The sequence below is a fragment of the Osmerus eperlanus genome, chromosome 17 (genome assembly GCF_963692335.1).
Source record: "Osmerus eperlanus chromosome 17, fOsmEpe2.1, whole genome shotgun sequence".
NCBI lineage: Eukaryota > Metazoa > Chordata > Actinopteri > Osmeriformes > Osmeridae > Osmerus > Osmerus eperlanus.
The window spans coordinates 12,070,830-12,090,882 of record NC_085034.1 but is presented as its reverse complement, the minus strand read 5'-3'; the positions used below and the strand labels follow the sequence as shown (position 1 = coordinate 12,090,882).

The 20,053-nt window shown below is 39.9% G+C and overlaps 1 protein-coding gene across 1 annotated transcript; it reads left to right on the top strand.

Annotated features, from left to right (window-relative positions):
- The first annotated feature begins 2,390 nt into the window (after positions 1-2,390).
- Positions 2,391-18,282, top strand: LOC134038100 (uncharacterized). The gene is made up of 5 exons (XM_062483711.1): positions 2,391-2,598; positions 3,062-3,546; positions 16,968-17,640; positions 17,789-17,860; positions 18,012-18,282. Exons 1-5 carry the CDS (start codon positions 2,391-2,393, stop codon positions 18,125-18,127), a joined length of 1,554 nt encoding a protein of 517 aa, XP_062339695.1. The 3' UTR covers positions 18,128-18,282.
- Positions 18,283-20,053: the final 1,771 nt, after the last annotated feature.

The window sequence follows — 20,053 nt, the reverse complement described above, 5'->3', positions numbered from 1 at the left end:
TAATCAGTATTCATAATTATGTTAAAAGCATTATGTCACCAGGTGGGTGTGTGCATTTCATGCAAGTGTTTGTAATGAATGGAAACTGAGTACAAGTAAATGTACCCTCTTAAAGTAATACAACACCTGAAAATAGCCTAATTAATCATAAGCCCTAAATTGCGCAAAATCTCTCATCCCTTAGAACCGATCTGTAATCTTGGAGAGTACAAACCCTCATCTGAACCTGTCTCCAGACTCTCCGCCATGAGCAAATCTACAACTTGATGCTGTAAGGTGGTGTCACTTGTCCCACTGGCTCTAGGGGCAGCTGCACCATTCTCCCTGTCATTCTCTACCTCCCTTTCAACCTGTGATCGGCTTGAAAAGAGTTAAGTTGAGGAGATAGTTTGCCTTTACGCAGTATCAATTATTCAAACACAAACATTTCATAAAAGACCTCTACATCGGTAACCAGGCTGATTGACAAATGGATAGTTATGATTACTGGCTATTTTATAACAAACATACACCAACATTGAACCAAAGGGAAAAAGGAACACAATGTTAAAATACATTTTAAATTTAGAGCATTACCTTGAACAGGCATCACTGTGGGTTCTGATTTGTGCAAAAGGAAGTTGTTCTCCACAGTGAATGCAAGATGTCAGGGGTCCAGTTTGAGCAACTGAATTATCCGCTTCCTAATTGTTGAGACAACAACATAAATAACTAAAACAACAGATAAAAGACACTGTGGAAGGGTGAGTGATTTGACAGAAACATTTGAATCTTTAGATTTCTAGATGACAGTAGATTAGAGTAACAATCCACATATTGACTTGACAGATCAGTTACTGCACTCAAATATTCAAAAGACAAATAACAGCAAAAATGTAGAACTTTGTCTTACATTCTCCATACTCAAATTTCTTTGCAGTAGGCGAATGTAAAGAGTGGCATGATTTCTCATGACTGAAGGGTCTCTTAGGTATTTGACACAGTAGCCCTGATTAGGGCAAGGGATGGAAACAAGATGACGGCTTCGTGTGGTTCCAGAAATTTTCATCATTTCGAACCCGCCTGCTTCTCTCAATTTTGGATAGCTTGTCAAAATGAACTCCACAAACTCTTCTGAGTTTTCTTGGTTACCTGTGAGATAATAAAAACAAAAACAAAATAGCAACAGCAACAATGATTTTTGTTATTATAAAACAGCTGACAGGAACTTTATCTGCACTACATTTGCCAGGTGACATACCTCGAAAGTTCAGGCGCCTCTCACCCAACCCCACCCTCTGGAGGTGCTCTTTGCCAACTCTGCTTGGGACGATAGTTGTGTCTTTCCGCCCAAGACAGCAAAATGTGTGGGTGTAAGTGACAAGTTGGTTGGTCTGAGAGTGTCTTGGTTGGCGCCTTGACCTTGTTTGGTTGTTATACGCGGAAAATAGCCTTGAAACTTCCGCTAGAAAAATAAATTCATTATATAGTGAATTAATACATTCTCAAACTACATTCAACCAATAGGTCGCCGAAGCTTATGTCATGTTGTTTACTGTAATAGTAAGGCTCAGGTAAATTAGGATCACAAAACAAAGTGATGTGTGTCTGGAGAAACAACTTTTTACTGTACACTTGTTGGTTATGATTACTTATAATGTATATTATGTGTGTTAGCTCACCATCAACAGGGTGGTGTAGGCCTCCGCGACCCCTTGGTGTACCAGATGATATGGCAGAAGTGGCAGATGATATGGCAGAAGTGACAGATGACATGGAAGATGCTGTTCCAGGTTGACTTGCTGTTGATAATGACAAATGAATAGCAGCATCCACCAATACAAATACACTACATAAACTATGACTAAACTGTATCGTTCAACTTCAAAATGTTACAGCACGTGTTCCTTTGCCATGTGCGACAGACACGTTGGTGCCAGCTAGCTAAATAGATCTAAATTTGTGGCTGCTGGGTGCGCGATAGGCTACCCTTCAAATTATCGTCAAAACATTCCAAGCAACAATTAGTTATACATTAGTAAACATTCGGATCATGTGCTAAACTTACACCGCTCCATCTCGTCGAGCCGATCAGCCGCCTCTCTTAATAGCTCGGATACCCGTCTGGACATGTTGACTGACTCTTCTCTTCTCTAGTTCATCTGGACTTGATTGCTATGCCTGGCTGAACGTTTGAGTCCTGCCCCGATCCCGCCCTGATCCCGCCCCGATCCCGCCCCCTAATTAGCTTAAGGATGAAGAAATACAGAAATAAATGTACACAGTGAGCAGTGGCTGCGCCAACAGGTTATGGGCCCAGGCCACGAGATGTAGGAAGTAGGTGGTGTAGATTGTGCTTTGACGGAGATGAGAAAAAGTACGAAATTTGGGAGACAACGTTTTTGGGACACATGCGCCTGCTGGGGCTGAAGGATACTCTCCTCAACGTGCTTGACTCCGACGGTGAGGAAGACGACATCGAGAATGACAGAAAGAAAAATGAAGAGGTATATGCAGAAATGATACAGTTCTTGGACGATAAAAGCCTGTCGCTAATAATGAGAGATGCTACCGACAACGGAAGAAAAGCTCTCCAGATACTGAGGGACTATTATGCAGGTAAAGGCAAACCAAGAATTATTAGCCTGTACACAGAGTTAACGTCTTTGCAAAAGAGTACAGATGAAAGCGTCACAGACTATATCATTAGGGCAGAAGCAACGGTTACAGCACTTCGAAATGCTGAAGAGCGACTGAGTGATGGACTTTTGGTTGCCATGATTTTGAAAGGTTTACCGGAATCATTCAAACCGTTCGTTATTCACGTTACACAAGCAGACGAGAATCTGAGTTTTGCAGAATTTAAGACCAAATTGAGAAGTTTTGAGGACACAGAAAAATATCGTGCTAGCTCAGAAGACAACGTGATGAGGGCGAGTGCTACAGTTAGGGGGAGAGAGATCGCTGCAGGCCCCGACATTGTCTGTTACAATTGCGGAGTGAAGGGACACAAAGCTAGGGCATGTCCAAACGAACGACAGAGAAAGCAATGGTGTGGATACTGCAAGAGTTCGACACACAGATGCACTTTGCAGACGGAAAAGAAAGGACAACGTCAAACAAGCTGCTGAAGACGAACAGGGTAAAGAAAATGAATATGCCTTCAAGATGAGCGACTCCCAGGAAAGTGGATGGAACCACAGAGGGCTTATGGTCGACACGGGAGCAACGTCGCATATCGTTACGGATATCGGGAAGTTTAAGAAGTTCGACAACACGTTCCAGTCTGAGAAGCACTTCATCGAATTGGCTGACGGCACCAGGGCAAACGGTGTGGCGCTCAGGAGGGGCGACGCGGAGGTGAACCTGGTGAACCGCGAGGGAAAGCGAGTGAAGGCTACACTGAAGAATGCGCTCTTCATCCCGACATATCCTCAGGACATTTTCTCGGTAAAAGCAGCAACGACCAACGGAGCCTCGGTTAAGTTCAAGCAAGGAGAAGACGAACTCATCCACGAGAGTGGTACAAGGTTTGACATTAAAGAACACAATAGACTTTATTACTTGGTTAGTGATGAAAGTGAAGAAGGTTGCGATTCTTGTAATGGATGTTTTGACATTCAAACTTGGCATGAAATACTAGGCCACTGCAATTATGAGGATGTTTCCAGATTGCAAGATGTAGTAGAGGGGATGCAGATTAAGAGCAAATTTGATAAGTCAAAACTGAATTGTGAGATATGCACACAAGGTAAATTCGTCCAGAGCAGAAACAGAGAACCAGACGTTCGTGCAAAAGCAGCACTTCAACTTATACACACTGATTTGGCCGGTCCTATTGACCCAGTAACAAAAGAGGGATTCAAGTATACTCTAGCTTTTACAGATGACTACTCAGGTACAGTGTCAGTGTATTTCCTGAAAGCTAAGAGTGATACTGTGAAAGCAACAGAGATATTCCTTGCTGATGTAGCCCCTTATGGGAGTGTGAAGTGCATTAGGTCAGATAATGGCACGGAGTTCACAGGGCAGGAGTTTCAGTCTCTGCTAACCAAGCATAGCATTAGACATGAATTCTCAGCACCATATTCGCCACATCAAAATGGTACGGCAGAAAGGAATTGGCGCACACTGTTTGACATGGCGAGATGCATGTTAATTGAGAGTAATCTACCTAAGAAGTTGTGGACGTATGCTGTAAGGACTGCTGCAGTTATTCGTAACAGATGCTACTGTAACAGAACAAACCAAACGCCATACTACATGCTTACAGGCAAGAAACCAAACTTGTCTAGAATGAGAGTATTTGGATCTGTCTGCTACACATACAAGCATGACAAGAAAAAGTTAGACTCAAGGTGTGATAAGGGAGTTTTCATAGGACGACAAGAGAATGTGAAAGAAATTTTGGGCCTATGTACAATGAATGTGTTTTAGGAGAAGTTTACAGTTAGTTAAGAAGCTTGATACAATGTATGTTGATTAAACTCCATTTGGTAGAGATGCCACCTGTAGTTTTATGACACCTAACTAGGAGACGTGAAGTCTAAGAGACGGGAAGTCTGGGTGACCTGAGAGAGTTCTTGTCACCTGGGGGGAAGAGACAGTTGGTCTGAAAACAATGTGGATTCAACTGTATTGTTCTAAGGATTTAACCAATGACATAATATATTTGGTATAGCTGCATGTCTGTAGGATGGACCAATGACTTTTGAGAACTGTCGTATCTATAAAATGGTCTGTTGAAGAATGTTCTGGGGGGTTCAGGGCCATCAGCTGGGTAGTGCTGGTGGGCTGGATTCTCCTGGTTCCATTCTAGAATGCTAGATGGAGCTGTATAGAATTGTCTTTGTTTTATTGTCTTATGTTTGTGTGTCGATGATGTTATGTTGATAACGTTATTATGTTCAAATCTACGTCAAATAAACATTAATTCTGTACTTCACCCGACTTCATCTTAAACGATTGATTCTCTCAAAAACTTCCACGACAGTTTCCCTGCATATCTAGTGTACTACCCTGATACTGAGAAAGTATCGAAACACCGGCTGGTGAGGTTTGTCACAAAGAAACCCAAACAGACCCAATGATTGACGATGACTTAATGGAGAAGAGATATCTGTCACCCAGATCAAGTGAAAGTGTAACGGCACAGAATCAAGGGAATGTAAATGTATCTCAGGAAACTTTTGATAGGCCTGATTCTATTGATGCAGCTCAGATTGAGAGAAATGATCGTCGTTATCCTAAAAGAGACAGGAGAACCCCACAGTACCTCTCTGAGTATGTTACTGATGTGAAGTCTAATGACCAGGTGTCAATTAACATTGACTATTGCTATAGAATGTGCGATGCACCGCAAACATACAAAGAAGCTATGAGCTCACCTAAGGCAGAGATGTGGGCTAAAGCTATGAATGAGGAAATTGATTCTCTTAGAGAAAATAACACATTCACACTGACTACCTTACCAGAGGGCAAACAAGAAGTGGGAGGTAGATGGGTCTATGCTATCAAAACGAATGCATATCAGTCAGAAACCTACAAGGCCAGATATGTTGCCAAAGGTTACAATCAGGTGATGGGAATAGATTACAAGGAGACTTTCTCTCCAACCGCTAATCTGACTTCAATACGTGTACTGATGCAAATGGCCGCACAATATGATCTTGACTTACACCAAATGGATGTAAAGACGGCATATTTACATGCTCCTATCGATTGCGAGGTGTATATGGGCCAACCAGAGGGATTCAAGGTGAAATCTGACACAGGTGAAACTCTAGTCTGTAGACTTAACAAGTCACTTTATGGTCTAAAGCAATCCGGTAGAAATTGGAACAAAATGCTGAGTGATTATTTGACTGAAAATGATTTCGTGCAAAACCCTGCAGATCATTGTGTCTACACTAAACAAATTGGAAAAGAAAGAGCAATAGTGGTAATTTGGGTTGATGATCTACTTATTGCTGCTAGTAATGATGATTTGTTGAGTGATGTGAAGAAAACACTTGCTGTTAAATTTAGGATGAAAGATCTTGGAAAACTAAAACATTTTCTAGGGATTGATTTTGATCAGAGTGATGGAATTGTTAAAATGAGTCAGAAAAAGTACATATCAAAGGTACTGGAAAGATTTGGTATGTCAGATTGTAAGCTGAGGTCAACCCCATGTGAACAGAAACTGGAGTACAACAGTGATGCTGACACTGTTGATGCTAAAACTTACCGTGAAGTGGTTGGAAGTCTGATTTACATAATGACCTGTACCAGGCCTGATCTAAGTTGGATTGTGAGTAAGTTATCACAGTATTTGTCGGAACCAAATGAACAACACTGGATAACAGCTAAGCATGTGCTAAGGTATCTGAAAGGTACAATTGATCTTGAGTAATGTTACAGGAAAGGGGAGACAAATCTAAAACTTGTGGCATACAATGATTCTGATTGGGCTGCTGATATAGATGACAGACGAAGCACTACAGGATACTGCTTTAGTCTAACGGATGATGGTCCACTGATTTCGTGGAAGTCCAAAAAGCAGGCCACAGTTGCCTTATCAACATGTGAGGCTGAATATATGGCGCTGGCTGCAACCACGCAAGAGAGCCTCTATCTTGTACAGTTAATGAACAAAATGGATAATGATTGTCAGTATGCACCAGTTAAAATCTTTGAGGACAATCAAGGTACAATTGCTCTGTCTAAAGATCCAGTTTGCCGCCAAAGATGCAAACACATTGATATTGGGTACCATTTTATTCGTTCTGCAGTAACTGATGGGAAAATATTGATTGAGTACTGTCCAACAGTTGATATGGTGGCAGATGTCATGACAAAGCCAATGACAAAGTTCAAGGTGGAGAGATTTATGACATTTATGTTTGGTATGTAAAAGGGTAACCTCAATCAAAACTAGAGAGGGTACAATTTCTGGGGAAATTGTAGGGTGTGCTTGCTTGCGTCGGTTGCACAGGGGTCCGTTTTTGAATGACATTTTTACAACTGATATTTCTGTATATTTTATATAAAAATGCATACTTATTATTTATAAAGATGACATAGATTTAAAAGCATTTATTTTTTGCTGCTCATTTACAACTGAAAATACGAGTGAAGTGTAGAATGAAATAGATGTCTTCTCATTTCCCCTGCAAGAGGCAGCCTCATCGTTGAAACAAAACGAATAAATTGGGCAGACCGGTGTAAAAATTGACCTAATCTCTATGACTTAAACGTCATTTTAAGTTTTTCCCTTCTCATGATATTTTCAGGCATTTAGCCTACTCATTGCATTCATTCATTAATAAAGAACCCCCTTTGAAGATTATTCTACGACGTTACCCGGCAGTAGAAGATGGAATCGCGATTCAAACAGTACCATCTGCTAACTGAAAATATGCCCCCCAAAACGTAAATAAGCTTGACATTTATTTAGTGGAAAATCGCTCATTCATAAAAAGCTCACTGGTAGCGATCATTGTCAGTAACAACGCAAAATGCGATATAGCCCTGTGTGGAGAAGCTGCCCGGTAAATTGTACTACTACGGTACAGTACTAGACTACTGCTGTGTTCGTCTTGGTAGCGATTGCGTTGGTTGAATTGGATTTAACGTTCCGTTGTACGGTTTAAGCTGAAATTAATTATTTTCATGAACAGATTGACAACGTTTAGGCTGTGGCAATGAAGTTCAGGTTAGTAGTTAGATAGACTTTTGATTTAAGTAAGGGGAGTGCCGAACATGTTCTGTCGCCGTTTGACTTCCTACAGTTGTGTAAGCTAGATGTTTTTGTAGTGTGTCTCACGTAAACTACAGCGTTGCAGTGAGCTACACTGGTTTGAAACCACAGGTAATGGTTTTTTCACCAACAAATCGTTTACTAATGTCAGAATAAACCCTACAACGAAAATGTATATGTGAGGAATGTTTATTTTAACGATTGAAAACAGATAACGCTACATCATAGACCACTGTAGTATGTGTTGCCCGGGCAACACAGGCTAATGTCATGATGCTAATACTTCAGTGAAATAGTAGACTACTGTTTCCGAAAGTAGATGTACTTCCTTAATAATATCAGCTTATATTGTACATTACACATCACAATTGTGTGTCATATCACAAAGTAAAATTAGTAAATAGTTATCACCTGGCCTCTTTGCTTGTGGCGTTTCTGCAGCTGCCTTGCAGTAAAGCTATAGTTAGCCTAGCTATCTCCCAGAAGTTAACGAGCTGCTAAACTAATATTCTGCTAGAGGTAGTCACGCGAGGTTTCGTGACGTTAGTGACGTAAGTAGCGTCATTGACTGTGGTTAGCAAGTTAGCCACCGTTAGCTTCACTTTTCGACACAAAAACGTAATTTCTACTTAAACCGTGCAACGGAACGTAAATCCCAATACAAGCAACTCAATCGCTACCAAGACGAAACTTTTGACACCTACGTTGTCTATGTAGGCCAAATATTGACTGAGTTTTAGGGGGGCAAAAAGAAATAAAAATAATAATAATAATAACTAGAGAGGGTACAATTTCTGGGGAAATTGTAGGGTGTGCTTGCTTGCTTCGGTTGCACAGGGGTCCGTTTTTGAATGACATTTTTACAACTGATATATCTGTATATTTTATATTAAAATGCATACTTATTATTTATAAAGATTACATAGATTTAAAAGCATTTTTTTTGTGCTGCTCATTTACAACTGAAAATACGAGTTAAGTGTAGAATTAAATATGATGTCTTCTCATTTCCCCTGCAAGAGGCAGCCTCATAGCTGAATCAAAACGAATAAATTTGGCAGACCGGTGTAAAAATTGACCTAATCTCTATGACTTAAACGTCCTTTTAAGTTTTCCCTTCTCGTGATATTTTCAGGCATTTAGCCTACTCATATTGCATTCATTCATTAATAAAGAACCCCCTTTGAAGATTATTCTACGACGTTACCGGCAGTAGAAGATGGAATCGCGATTCAAACAGTACCATCTGCTAACTGAAAATATGCCCCCAAAAACGTAAATAAGCTTGACATTTATTTAGTGGAAAATTGCTCATTCATAAAAAGCTCACTGGTAGCGATCATTGTCAGTAACAACGCAAAATGCGATATAGCCCTGTGTGGAGAAGCTGCCCCGGTAAATTGTACTACTACGGTACAGTACTAGACTACTGCTGTGTTCGTCTCGGTAGCGATTGCGTTGGTTGAATTGGATTTAACGTTCCGTTGTACGGTTTAGGCTGAAATTAATTATTTTCATGAACAGATTGACAAAGTTTAGGCTGTGGCAATGAAGTTCAGGTTAGTAGTTAGATAGACTTTTGATTTAAGTAAGGGGAGTGCCGAACATGTTCTGTCGCCGTTTGACTTCCTACAGCTGTGTAGATGTTTTTGTAGTGTCTCGCGTAGGCTACAGCGTTGCAGTGATACACTGGATTGAAACCACAGGTAATGATAATTTCACTCACAAATCGTTTACTTGTAATCTAATGTCATAATAAATCCTACAACGAAAATGTATATGTGAGGAATGTTTATTTTAACGATTGAAAACAGATAACGCTACATCATAGACCACTGTAGTATGTGTTGCCCGGGCAACACAGGCTAATGTCATGATGCTAATACTTCAGTGAAATAGTAGACTACTGTTTCCGAAAGTAGATGTACTTCCTTAATAATATCAGCTTATACTGTACATTACACATCACAATTGTGTGTCATATCACAAAGTAAAATGAGTAAATAGTTATCACCCAGTCCTCTTTGCTTGTGGCGTTTCTGCAGCTGCCTTGCAGTAAAGCTATAGTTAGCCTAGCTATCCCCCAAGTTAACAGATGCGAAACGAATGTTCTGCCAAAGGTAGTCACGCGTGTTTTCGTGACGTAGTGACGTTAGTAACGTCAGTGACTGTGGCTAGCAAATTAGCCACCGTTAGCTTCACTTTTCGCCACAAAAAATTAACTTCAGCCTAAACCATGCAACGGAACGTAAATTCCAATAGAAGCAACTCAATCGCTACCAAGACGAAACTTTTGACACCTACTTTGTCTATGTAGGCCAAATATTGACTGAGTTTTAGGGGGGCAAAAAGAATAATAATAATAATATATATGTGAGAGAACAAAGGTTGTGCTCTCGCCGAAGGCTTGAGCACACCCAATAATATATATGTGAGATAACAAAGGTTGTGCCCTTGCCGAAGGCAAAGCACACCCAATAATAATATATATGTGAGAGAACAAAGGTTGTGCCCTTGCCGAAGGCAAAGCACACCCAATAATAATAAAACTAACAATAACAATACGTTTCTTCCTTACGGAGGAATCCTAATAATAATAATAAAACTAACAATAACAATAGGTTTCCTCCTTACGGAGGAATCCTAATAAAACTAACAATAGGTTTCCTCCTTACGGAGGAATCCTAAATATAGCTGCAAGCAGCAATGGCGGATTCCTCCTTCAACATGACAAAATGTTGTAAAATTGACATAATAGATAGTTACACTGGGATTAACCCGAACACTTGAAACTGTAATTTCTGTCATAAAAAAAAAAAAGTTCATACCTTTGCCTGGATTAGAACTCACCACCCTTCGCACATCAGCACTGCGTCTCATCCTACTAAGCCATTCGCAGACTTAGACATTTGATTGTTCAGTTTTTGTATCAGGAAATAAGACATTTCTCCAATGGCAAGCATTGTCAGATTTGGTTAAAGTTCAAACAGCTGTAATTTCGTCCTATTTGAATATGGGACATAAAAATGGGACAACGGGATGACTGGGTTGCTGCTGTAAAGAATAGCTTACTCGTACTGCTTTAAAAAGATTGTTTGGGGTGCCATAACTTGTCATGGAAGGGATTTCAAATCATGCCTAGCATCAGTGGCGATTTGTCCTGGTTTAGGTTACTGAAATGAATCTGCGCAACAGGCAAGAGATCCACCTGAACAATCAATATACTTCATTAAAGCTAACTCGGTTGTGAATCTGACACTACCATGCATAGACTCCAAGTAGCTAGCTACTGTGGTAAACCTGTCTTGTTTTGCAGTGGCTTACACAGTCTCGCTAAACAGATGATCGGAGTGTTGTTATGGGCTCAAATAAACACTCATTGCTATGTTTTACAACCGGAGGATTGACCGGAAGACTAGAAACTGGTACAGTTTCTAGAAACTGGTACAGTTTCTAGTCTTGAAACTGAATTGCCTTTGACTGGTTTTGAACCTATAACCCTACGTTTACTAGCACAACATCTCATCCAATTGAGCCATTCCCAGATCTGGACGTTGCCATGTTCAGTAACTGGATAATAAAATAAGGCAAGCATTGTCAGATTTGGTCCAAGCTCAAACAGCTGTAATTCAGTCATATTTTCACATATCAAGGTGAAACTTTGCAGGGTACTTCAGGGGGGTGTCACCTTAAAGCCTATTAGGTTTGAAAAAAACATCATTCAAAATGACATTTGATTTAGTGACACAAACATATTGAGGCAATGTGGACATTTACATAAATACACCCCTTTCAGCCATTTTATATTTGATTCAACTGTCTTAAGTAACGTTTTTAAATACATCAATGATACATATCTGTACAAAATTCCAAGTCAATTAGATCTTTGGTTCAAGAGAAGAGGAATTGTGAAGGTTTTCCCAAATTATCACTGTACAGGAAAATCCATCATGGTGGACCTTATGGGTCCTTGAGGCTTTTTTGTTCCTCATTACAAATGAGGCATGCACACCAAGTTTCAGAAGAATTGGAGCAATGGGGTGGAATTGCCATCACTCTGAAAAGTGGACATTAGGGCGTGACCTGTGGCGCCCCCTATGTTCTGATGTGGGCCAGTCTGTGTTTGGGCGGTATTTGTGGCATGTTGAATCAATATGCCAAATTTCAAAACTTTTTACCAATGTGTTCATGAGATAAATTACAAGAATAACTAGAGAGGGTACAATTTCTGGGGAAATGGTAGGGTGTGCTTGCTTGCGTCGGTTGCACAGGGGTCCGTTTTTGAATTACATTTTTACAACTGATATTTCTGTATACTTTATATAAAAATGCATACTTATTATTTATAAAGATTACATAGATTTAAAAGCATTTTTTTTGCTGCTCATTTACAACTGAAAATACGAGTGAAGTGTAGAATAAAATAGATGTCTTATTTCACCTGCAAGAGGCAGCCTCATCGTTGAATCAAAACGAATAAATTTGTCAGACCGGTGTAAAAATTGACCTAATCTCTATGACTTAAACATCCTTTTAAGTTTTTCCCTTCTCGTGATATTTTAAGGAATTTAGCCTACTCATATTGCATTCATTCATGAATAAAGAACCCCCTTTGAAGATTATTCTACGACTTTACCGGCAGTATAAGATGGAATCGCGATTCAAACAGTACCATCTGCTAACTGAAAATATGCCCCCAAAAACGTAAATAAGCTTGACATTTATTTAGTGGAAAATCGCTTTCATAAAAAGCTCACTGGTAGCGATCATTGTCAGTAACAACGCCAAGTGCGATATAGCCCTGTGTGGAGAAGCTGCCCCGGTAAATTGTACTACTACAGTACAGTACTAGACTACTGCTGTGTTCGTCTTGGTAGCGATTGCGTTGTTTGAATTGGATTTAACGTTACATTGTACGGTTTAGGCTGAAATTAATTATTTTTATGAACAGATTGACAAAGTTTAGGCTGTGGCAATGAAGTTCAGGTTAATAGTCAGATAGTTTCACCTATTGAAAGACTTTTGATTTAAGTAAGGGGAGTGCCGAACATGTTCTGTCGCCGTTTGACTTCCTACAGCTGTGTAGATGTTTTTGTAGTGTCTCGCGTAGGCTACAGCGCTTCAGTGAGCAACACTGGTTTGAAACCACAGGTAATGATAATTTCACCCACAAATCGTTTACTTGTAATGTAATGTCATAATAAATCCTACAACGTATTTGTGTATTTGTGAGGAATGTTTATTTTAACGATTGAAAACAGATATCATAGACCACTGTAGTATGTGTTGCCCGGGCAACAGAGGCTAATGTCATGATGCTAATACTTCAGTGAAATAGTAGACTACTGTTTCCGAAAGTAGATATACTTCCTTAATAAAATCAGCTTATATTGTACATTACACGTCACAATTGTGTGTCATATCACAAAGTAAAATTAGTAAATAGTTATCACCCTGGTCTCTTTGCTTGTGGCGTTTCTGCAGCTGCCTTGCAGTAAAGCAGTTATCTTAGCTATCTCCCAGAAGTTAACGAGCTGCTAAACTAATGTTCTGCTAGAGGTAGTCACGCGAGTTTTCGTGACGTTAGTGACGTAAGTAGCGTCATTGACTGTGGCTAGCAAGTTAGCCACCGTTAGCTTCACTCTTCGCCAAAAAAAACTTAATTTCCACTTAAACCATGCAACAGAACGTAAATCCCAATAGAAGCAACTCAATCGCTACCAAGACGAAACTTTTGACACCTAGGTTGTCTATGTAGGCCAAATATTGACTGAGTTTTAGGGGGGCAAAAAGAATAATAAAAATAATAATAATAATATATATGTGAGAGAACAAAGGTTGTGCCCTTGCCGAAGGCAAAGCACACCCAATAATAATAATAATAATACCAACAATTACAATAGGGTTCCTCCTGACGGAGGAATCCTAAATATAGCTGCAAGCAGCAATGAAGGGGCCAAGCAGCATTCAATATGGAAATTCAGTAGCTAAAGAAGCAAAGCCAAACTTTTAATAAAAAACATTCGCTTTTTAAAAATCGCATTATACTTTTCGGCAACGCGGTGGCGCTACCCCGAAACTTTCGATTACCTTCACGGTGTTGCGCAAAAGACGTACACCGAGTTTTGTAACGATAAGCGTTTGGTAAATATGTCATTTTGAGACAAAATGCACTGGCTAGATGTAGCAGCGTTATATCTACAAAGCACAATGAATCCGCTTCTTCTTGACTATAAATCCCCTGACAATGAAACGTTATCGTTACCATTGTGATTATACTGCTAGACAGCTACTGTGGTGTACCTGGCTTCGCTAAACAGATGATCCGGTATCAAGACTTGCTTGATGACTGTGGCTTGATTCGATCCTTTGACCTTGCGTTTCAAAGGAGCCCATCTTATCCCAGTGAGCTATTCTTGCTGCTGGGAAATGCTGTGTTCGGTTACTTTATAAAAAAAAGGAAGCCCTTTCTCCCATGGCGAGCTTGATTTCGAGCTTGAGGTCGGATTTGACCCAAGTATAAACAGCTGTAATTCAGTCATATTTTGACATGTCAAGGTGATTGTGGTAGGAAGATGATTAACTTTATCGTTACCATTATGATTATACTGCCAGACAGCTACTGTAGCGTACCTGGCTTCGCTTAACAGATAATCCTGTATCACGACATGCTTGACGACTGTGGCTGGAATTGATCCTACGACCTTGCGTTTCAAAGGAGCCCGTCTTAGCGCGAGTAGGGGGTACCTGCAGAGCCTGAGACCCCGGAGAGCCGGAGAGCTGCAGTTTCAGGACCACAGTTCTAGGACCCTTGTTTTATCTGACAGCGCCACGTAGCGTATTGGATAAACATGGACCGGAACAAGATAATCAATATATTCCTGCAGTAGTAAATATTGTAGGGTTACGGCTCAGAACAAGATGGACGAGAATCAGAGTGTAAGTAGCAAATGTGAATCGCATATGGTTATGTATAAAACAATTCTGGTGTCTTGAATTGGACAACGTTAGCTAGCTAACTTCAACTTTGCTGTCGAAATCATTTCAAGACACTGGAGTGGTTTTCAACGTCAACCAAAGGAAGCACCCTCATGCAGCCCATCCATCCACCATAGAGGTTCACCACCAGCAGCAGAAGAGAAGGAAGCTGTGGATCCTCCGCAGCCCCATCCATCCCACATCACACAAAGAAAACGTGATGATGACATGAAATAAAATAAAGTATAACTGATTACTTATATTTCGTCAGATAACTTTTGATATTTATGTATAATAGAGCATAGTATAAAATAATGAAATGAATCAGAGAATATGTACATTGAATAAGTATTTTGACCTGGGGAGAAGACAGAACCCTGTGTGTGTGTTAGGAATTTAATTATCTGCAGTATGAATCAAGGATTTACTCATGTTTAGTAGTTGTATTCCCAACAGATGTGGTTACATTCTGTTAAAGGCACTAGAGATATTCCACAAACACAAGCCTTGTAGTTTTTCCAGTAGGAGTGTACATGATGCAGCAATGTAAGGGCAGCATCATCTAGACTTCTACTCTTCATGTAGGCAAACTGGAGTTGATCTGCCAGGTTCTGGACTGTCTCTTGTAGTTACAAAAGTATCAGACATTCAAAACTCTTCATCACCACTGATGTAAGAGCTAAAGGTTGGAAGTCATTGGGAAGTTTGGGTCTGCTCTTCTTTGGAACAAGGCAGATGGCAGAGGTCTCCCACAGAGCTAGAACTGTGTGTTCCTCCAAGGACCAGTTGAACAGTTCACAGAAGACAGGGCCAGTTGTTTGTATTAGGTCTCCAGGAGCTTGTTATTACTGATGTTCTCAGGACATAATGCTTTGTTGACTTTGGAACTTTAGTGAAGTTAAGCCCATCAAAGCAAAGAGTAGCCTATCTGCAAATGAGCCCCAATCCTTAAGGCTCATGTTGCAGGGTGTACATTGGTTCTCTGTAGTCCCAGAAAACGTTTTAAAGTCACTCCAGGCATCACACCTGTACACATTGATATATTTTCCACCTTTTCTTTAGACTATTTTATGTTATTTAATTTGCTTACTTCATTTTATCAAATTACACTGGATCTTGAAATCTATGAAATATGTACATTTGTTTTCTAATTTTATGTGATTTTAATTTCTTTAATTATCCAATATTTATTATTCGAACATATTTTCATATCTTCGCAAACCATTCAAATATCTTGTTGCGATCTTGTGACATCGTTGTTTCTTGCCTCTCGCAAACCAATCTTTGCAAACCAATCTTCGCAAACCATTCAAAGTGACATCGTTGTTTCTTGCCTCTCGTGACATCGTTGTTTCAAATATCTTCGCAAACCAAACAAACCAAACAATTCGAATATCTTCGCAAACCATTCAAATATCGTTAGGTGGCGCTGTCAGGGTCCTAGAACTGTGGTCCTGAAACTGTGGTCCTGAAACTGCAGCTCTCCGGCTCTCCGGGGCCTCCGGGGCCTCCGGCTCTGCAGGTTCATACTATTGCTTAGCGCGGCAGTCTGCTACGAATAGTCTTAACTTCCTTAACTTTTCCCATTCATTCTCTATGGCTAGTCTTAACCATATCGAATACTACCATTTGTGGCCACTATGGGGATTTGGGGGGCGCTGTTTCGCGGTTTTCTTATGCGATAAAGAGAAGCGTCTCAAATCAGATTTTTTGGGAGAGAACAACTACACGTCGATCTGCACTGAGGTAAGATATCCTCAGATCTGGATATATATTAAGATAGCTATCTAAATCATGAATTAACATGTTATTTTACTCATCTCTGCTTTGTGAAAACTCAACATTGAGCAAGGTATGACTTCTCAGTCTAACAGTACGAATGAATGAAACAATGTACTGTATGTACAGTAGCCGCTAATGCAACGTTATGTTGGTACTAACTTCCCAGTTATTCAGTAACGTTAGCTACTAACAATATACCGACAGTGGTTGGCCAGCATGTTATGTAAAATTAACAGTGAATCATGAATAAAAGTCATGTTAGAAGAGAGCTGTTCGTAGCTAATCCACATTCCAAGACAAAGGACATTTAGGGGGAGGGGTGGAGTTGAGATGAGGCACACTCATCTCAAGTAGGCACAGTCACTGAATAGATACAGATCTAGGACAGTGTTGTTTGAAAATACTCTGGCTACCACCCCCTCTTGAAATGTAATCTGCTGTAATTATTGAATGTGTTATTTTCTTATTTCTTCTTTTAAAAACTAAGCAAGTCTTTACCTTTTATCCCGGGAGAGTGGTGGTGGTCTTTTGGAAGGGGTCACATGGCTACCTTCTCCAAGATGCAACTGAGGAAGCCAAGCGTTGGAAGGACCCCTCTGTCTCTCTGAAGGACAAGTCAGCACCCATAAAGGAGGAACAGATGAGGGCAAGGGCGCGCACTTTGGTCCGTGACAGAGGGGGGGATGTGTCTGACCAAACGGAGGTGTTGGGGGAGTATATTTTACAGTTTGGAAAGTATAAGGGGAAATTGTTCAGATGGCTCCTTGAGAATGATGTGGGGTACACTCTGTACCTCATTAAACATTTTGAAAAGGAGCAAACAGCTGGCGTCCCTCTGGATGGGCCCAGCAAAGACAGCCTGCGGTCTTTTGTTGGATATGCCACTTCCTTCAAGGAAATCAAGGCAGTGCTGCAGTACGAGGCCAGGAGGACGGTGGCTGTCAGCTCAGTGGAGGAGGATCAACAGGTTGGCTTTGGCCGCATGCCGACAAGGACCTGGGGTGACGTCTGGGAGGGTCGGGCAGATGGCTTTGCAGCATTCGTTCTGTCCCAGACCACCACTCCAGGAACTAGCATGGACAAACTGAAGCGGTACCTGACGAAGAAGACCCAGGAGGCATCCATGTCCTCGCCTCTGCTCGCCTCCAGCCAAGCCGTGGGTAGGTCATCAGTATTAATTAAATATACTAAGTCATTTAGTGATCATGGTTAACTTTCATTTGAAGCATGTAACAGATGGGATATAAATGTAACAATTGTACAGTGAAAGGAAAACATTCTTATGTTTCTTTCCTGTTTGCACCACAGACATGGATGAAGATGAAGACCTGGAGCAAGCCATGCTGGACATCTCCCCCTCCAAGATGGTCAAGCAGGGCTGTAAGTGAATGTTCTTTTGTGGGCCTTTTTGTGTATTTTTTTTGTGTGACTGAGGACACATTTAAAGCACTATGCTTTTGAACAGCTACTTGACAGCATGTTGTACATCTTTTCATCTCTGCTTTGTCACTATCTGCTACCCTGTTTTCAGGTGCATCTTCATCTCCCAGGAATAAGAGACCAGCACGCCGAGGTCTCTTTGCATATCAGTTCTTAGGACCAAGACATGACTCTTGGTCAATGTTCATGCCACGTTCCTGGCCTTGATCAATGTTCATGCCACGTTCCTGGCCTTGTTCAATGTTTATGGTGTTCTGCTGTTCAAAACTCCATTCATGAATTTACACCCTCTCCATCGTTGATGGTAAGTGTTTTTTTTCTTATACTCTGCATGATTCCCATTATGAATTTACAGGCTCTTCGTTGAGGGTAAGTGTTATTTGTCTTATACTCTGCATGAATGTGCATTGAAGGATTCATATATCTATGTGTTGTCGTGGAAATTTTGGAATACAGTTATAATGTGTGTGTTTCATATATGAGGAATGTGTTTTAACGGAAGTCTAAAGTTGATTAAGAAGAGTCAACTCCATTTGGTAGAGATGCCATTTGCAGTTTATGACACCTGGGGAGGATGAGACAGCTGGTCTGGAGACAATGTGGATTCAACTGTATTGTTATTGTGATCTGCTGCTCTGACCCTTCCTGTTGCATTGGGTGGGATTAACCCTTGTGTTATCTTCGGGTCATTCTGACCCATCAGTCATTGTGACCCACCGTCGTATTGCGACAAATTTACCGCATACAAAGACAAAGTGAAGCATTTTCTTTTAACAGCTAGGCTGTCTCAGACCCCCTACATTGCAAAGGTTAAAAGAAAATTATTTTAATTTGTTTTTGTATTGGGTAAAATTGGGTAAACACAACGATGGTTCGTTATGAACCTTTGGGTCATGTGACCCGAAGGCAGCACGAGGGTTAATCAAATACTTGTTTGAAGTTGCCCACACAAAGGACAGTTGACCATTTGACTGGTGAACTCCTGTGGTTTTACTATCTACTGGTTTGGGGAGAGAGGCCACATTAAAGAACTGTGGGAACTTGATATGAAGTCAAACTGTCACTGAGCAGTGCTGACCAATCAACAGAGTTCAGAGGAATCATTTGATCTAAAGTTTATATAAAAAAAAATATACTAAGTATACTAAATCTTAGCATACTTAAGTATACTTGAAGAGTGATTAATCATCAGTATACTTCAAGTTATTGAATGATAAGTTAATTTGAAGTGTGCTATTTTGGAACAACTTATTTTGTACTTAATATATTTAAGTTGTAATTAAATTGTACTAAAGCACAATTTAAAGTATATTAAGTGCACTTGTACATGCTAAAGTGGAACAACTTCAAGTATACTTAGTACACTTCAACTATATGCACATAGCCATATACTTAGTGTATTAAGTATACTTGAAGCTGTAATTAAATTGTACTTAAGCACAATTTAGTGTATTAAGTGTACTTTTATATACTAAAGTGGATCAACTTCTAGTATACTTTAAGTATATGCACATAGCCATATACTTAGTGTACTAAGTATACTATAAGTTGTTCCACTTTAGTATATAAAAGTACACCTAATACACTCTAAATTGTGCTATGAAGTACAATTTCATTTTTACTAAAATATATTAAATACAAATTTAGTTGTTCCAAAATAGCACACTTCAAATTAACTAATCATGCAATAACTTGAAGTATACCGATGATTACTAAATCTTAAAGTATACTCAAGTATGCTAAAATTTAGTATACGATGCATTTTTTTTCTTTCCTGGGTGAATAAATGAAGGGACTTTCCTATGCTGAATGCACTTTCCAGGTGAAAAAAACTTTTTTATTTCAAATGTATTAACATTTTCAATAGTAGGCTACATTGCAAATACATTAACAATGAATTGTACTATATCCTTAAATATATGAAAAGTTTATGAACATTTTCCTTTTTAACAATTTTCACAATACAGCTTTTAACATATTTGACACAAACTGAAATTTCTCATTCCTTATAACAGTGAGAAACACAATAAAATAACAACATTCCTGTTCATTGTACCACCCTGCGTGTCCACTACAGCGGAGTGGGCGATGCGTTGGCTTCTAATTATTTTTCAATTAAACCGGGCGTTGACG

Excerpts from the sequence above, each read along its gene's own strand:
- LOC134038100 (XM_062483711.1), top strand. The coding sequence starts at position 2,391 with ATGCGCCTGCTGGGGCTGAAGGATACTCTCCTCAACGTGCTTGACTCC. Across the intron at positions 17,641-17,788 it reads CGCCTCCAGCCAAGCCGTGG|ACATGGATGAAGATGAAGAC; the intron begins GTAGGTCATCAG and ends TTTGCACCACAG. Across the intron at positions 17,861-18,011 it reads CAAGATGGTCAAGCAGGGCT|GTGCATCTTCATCTCCCAGG; the intron begins GTAAGTGAATGT and ends CCCTGTTTTCAG.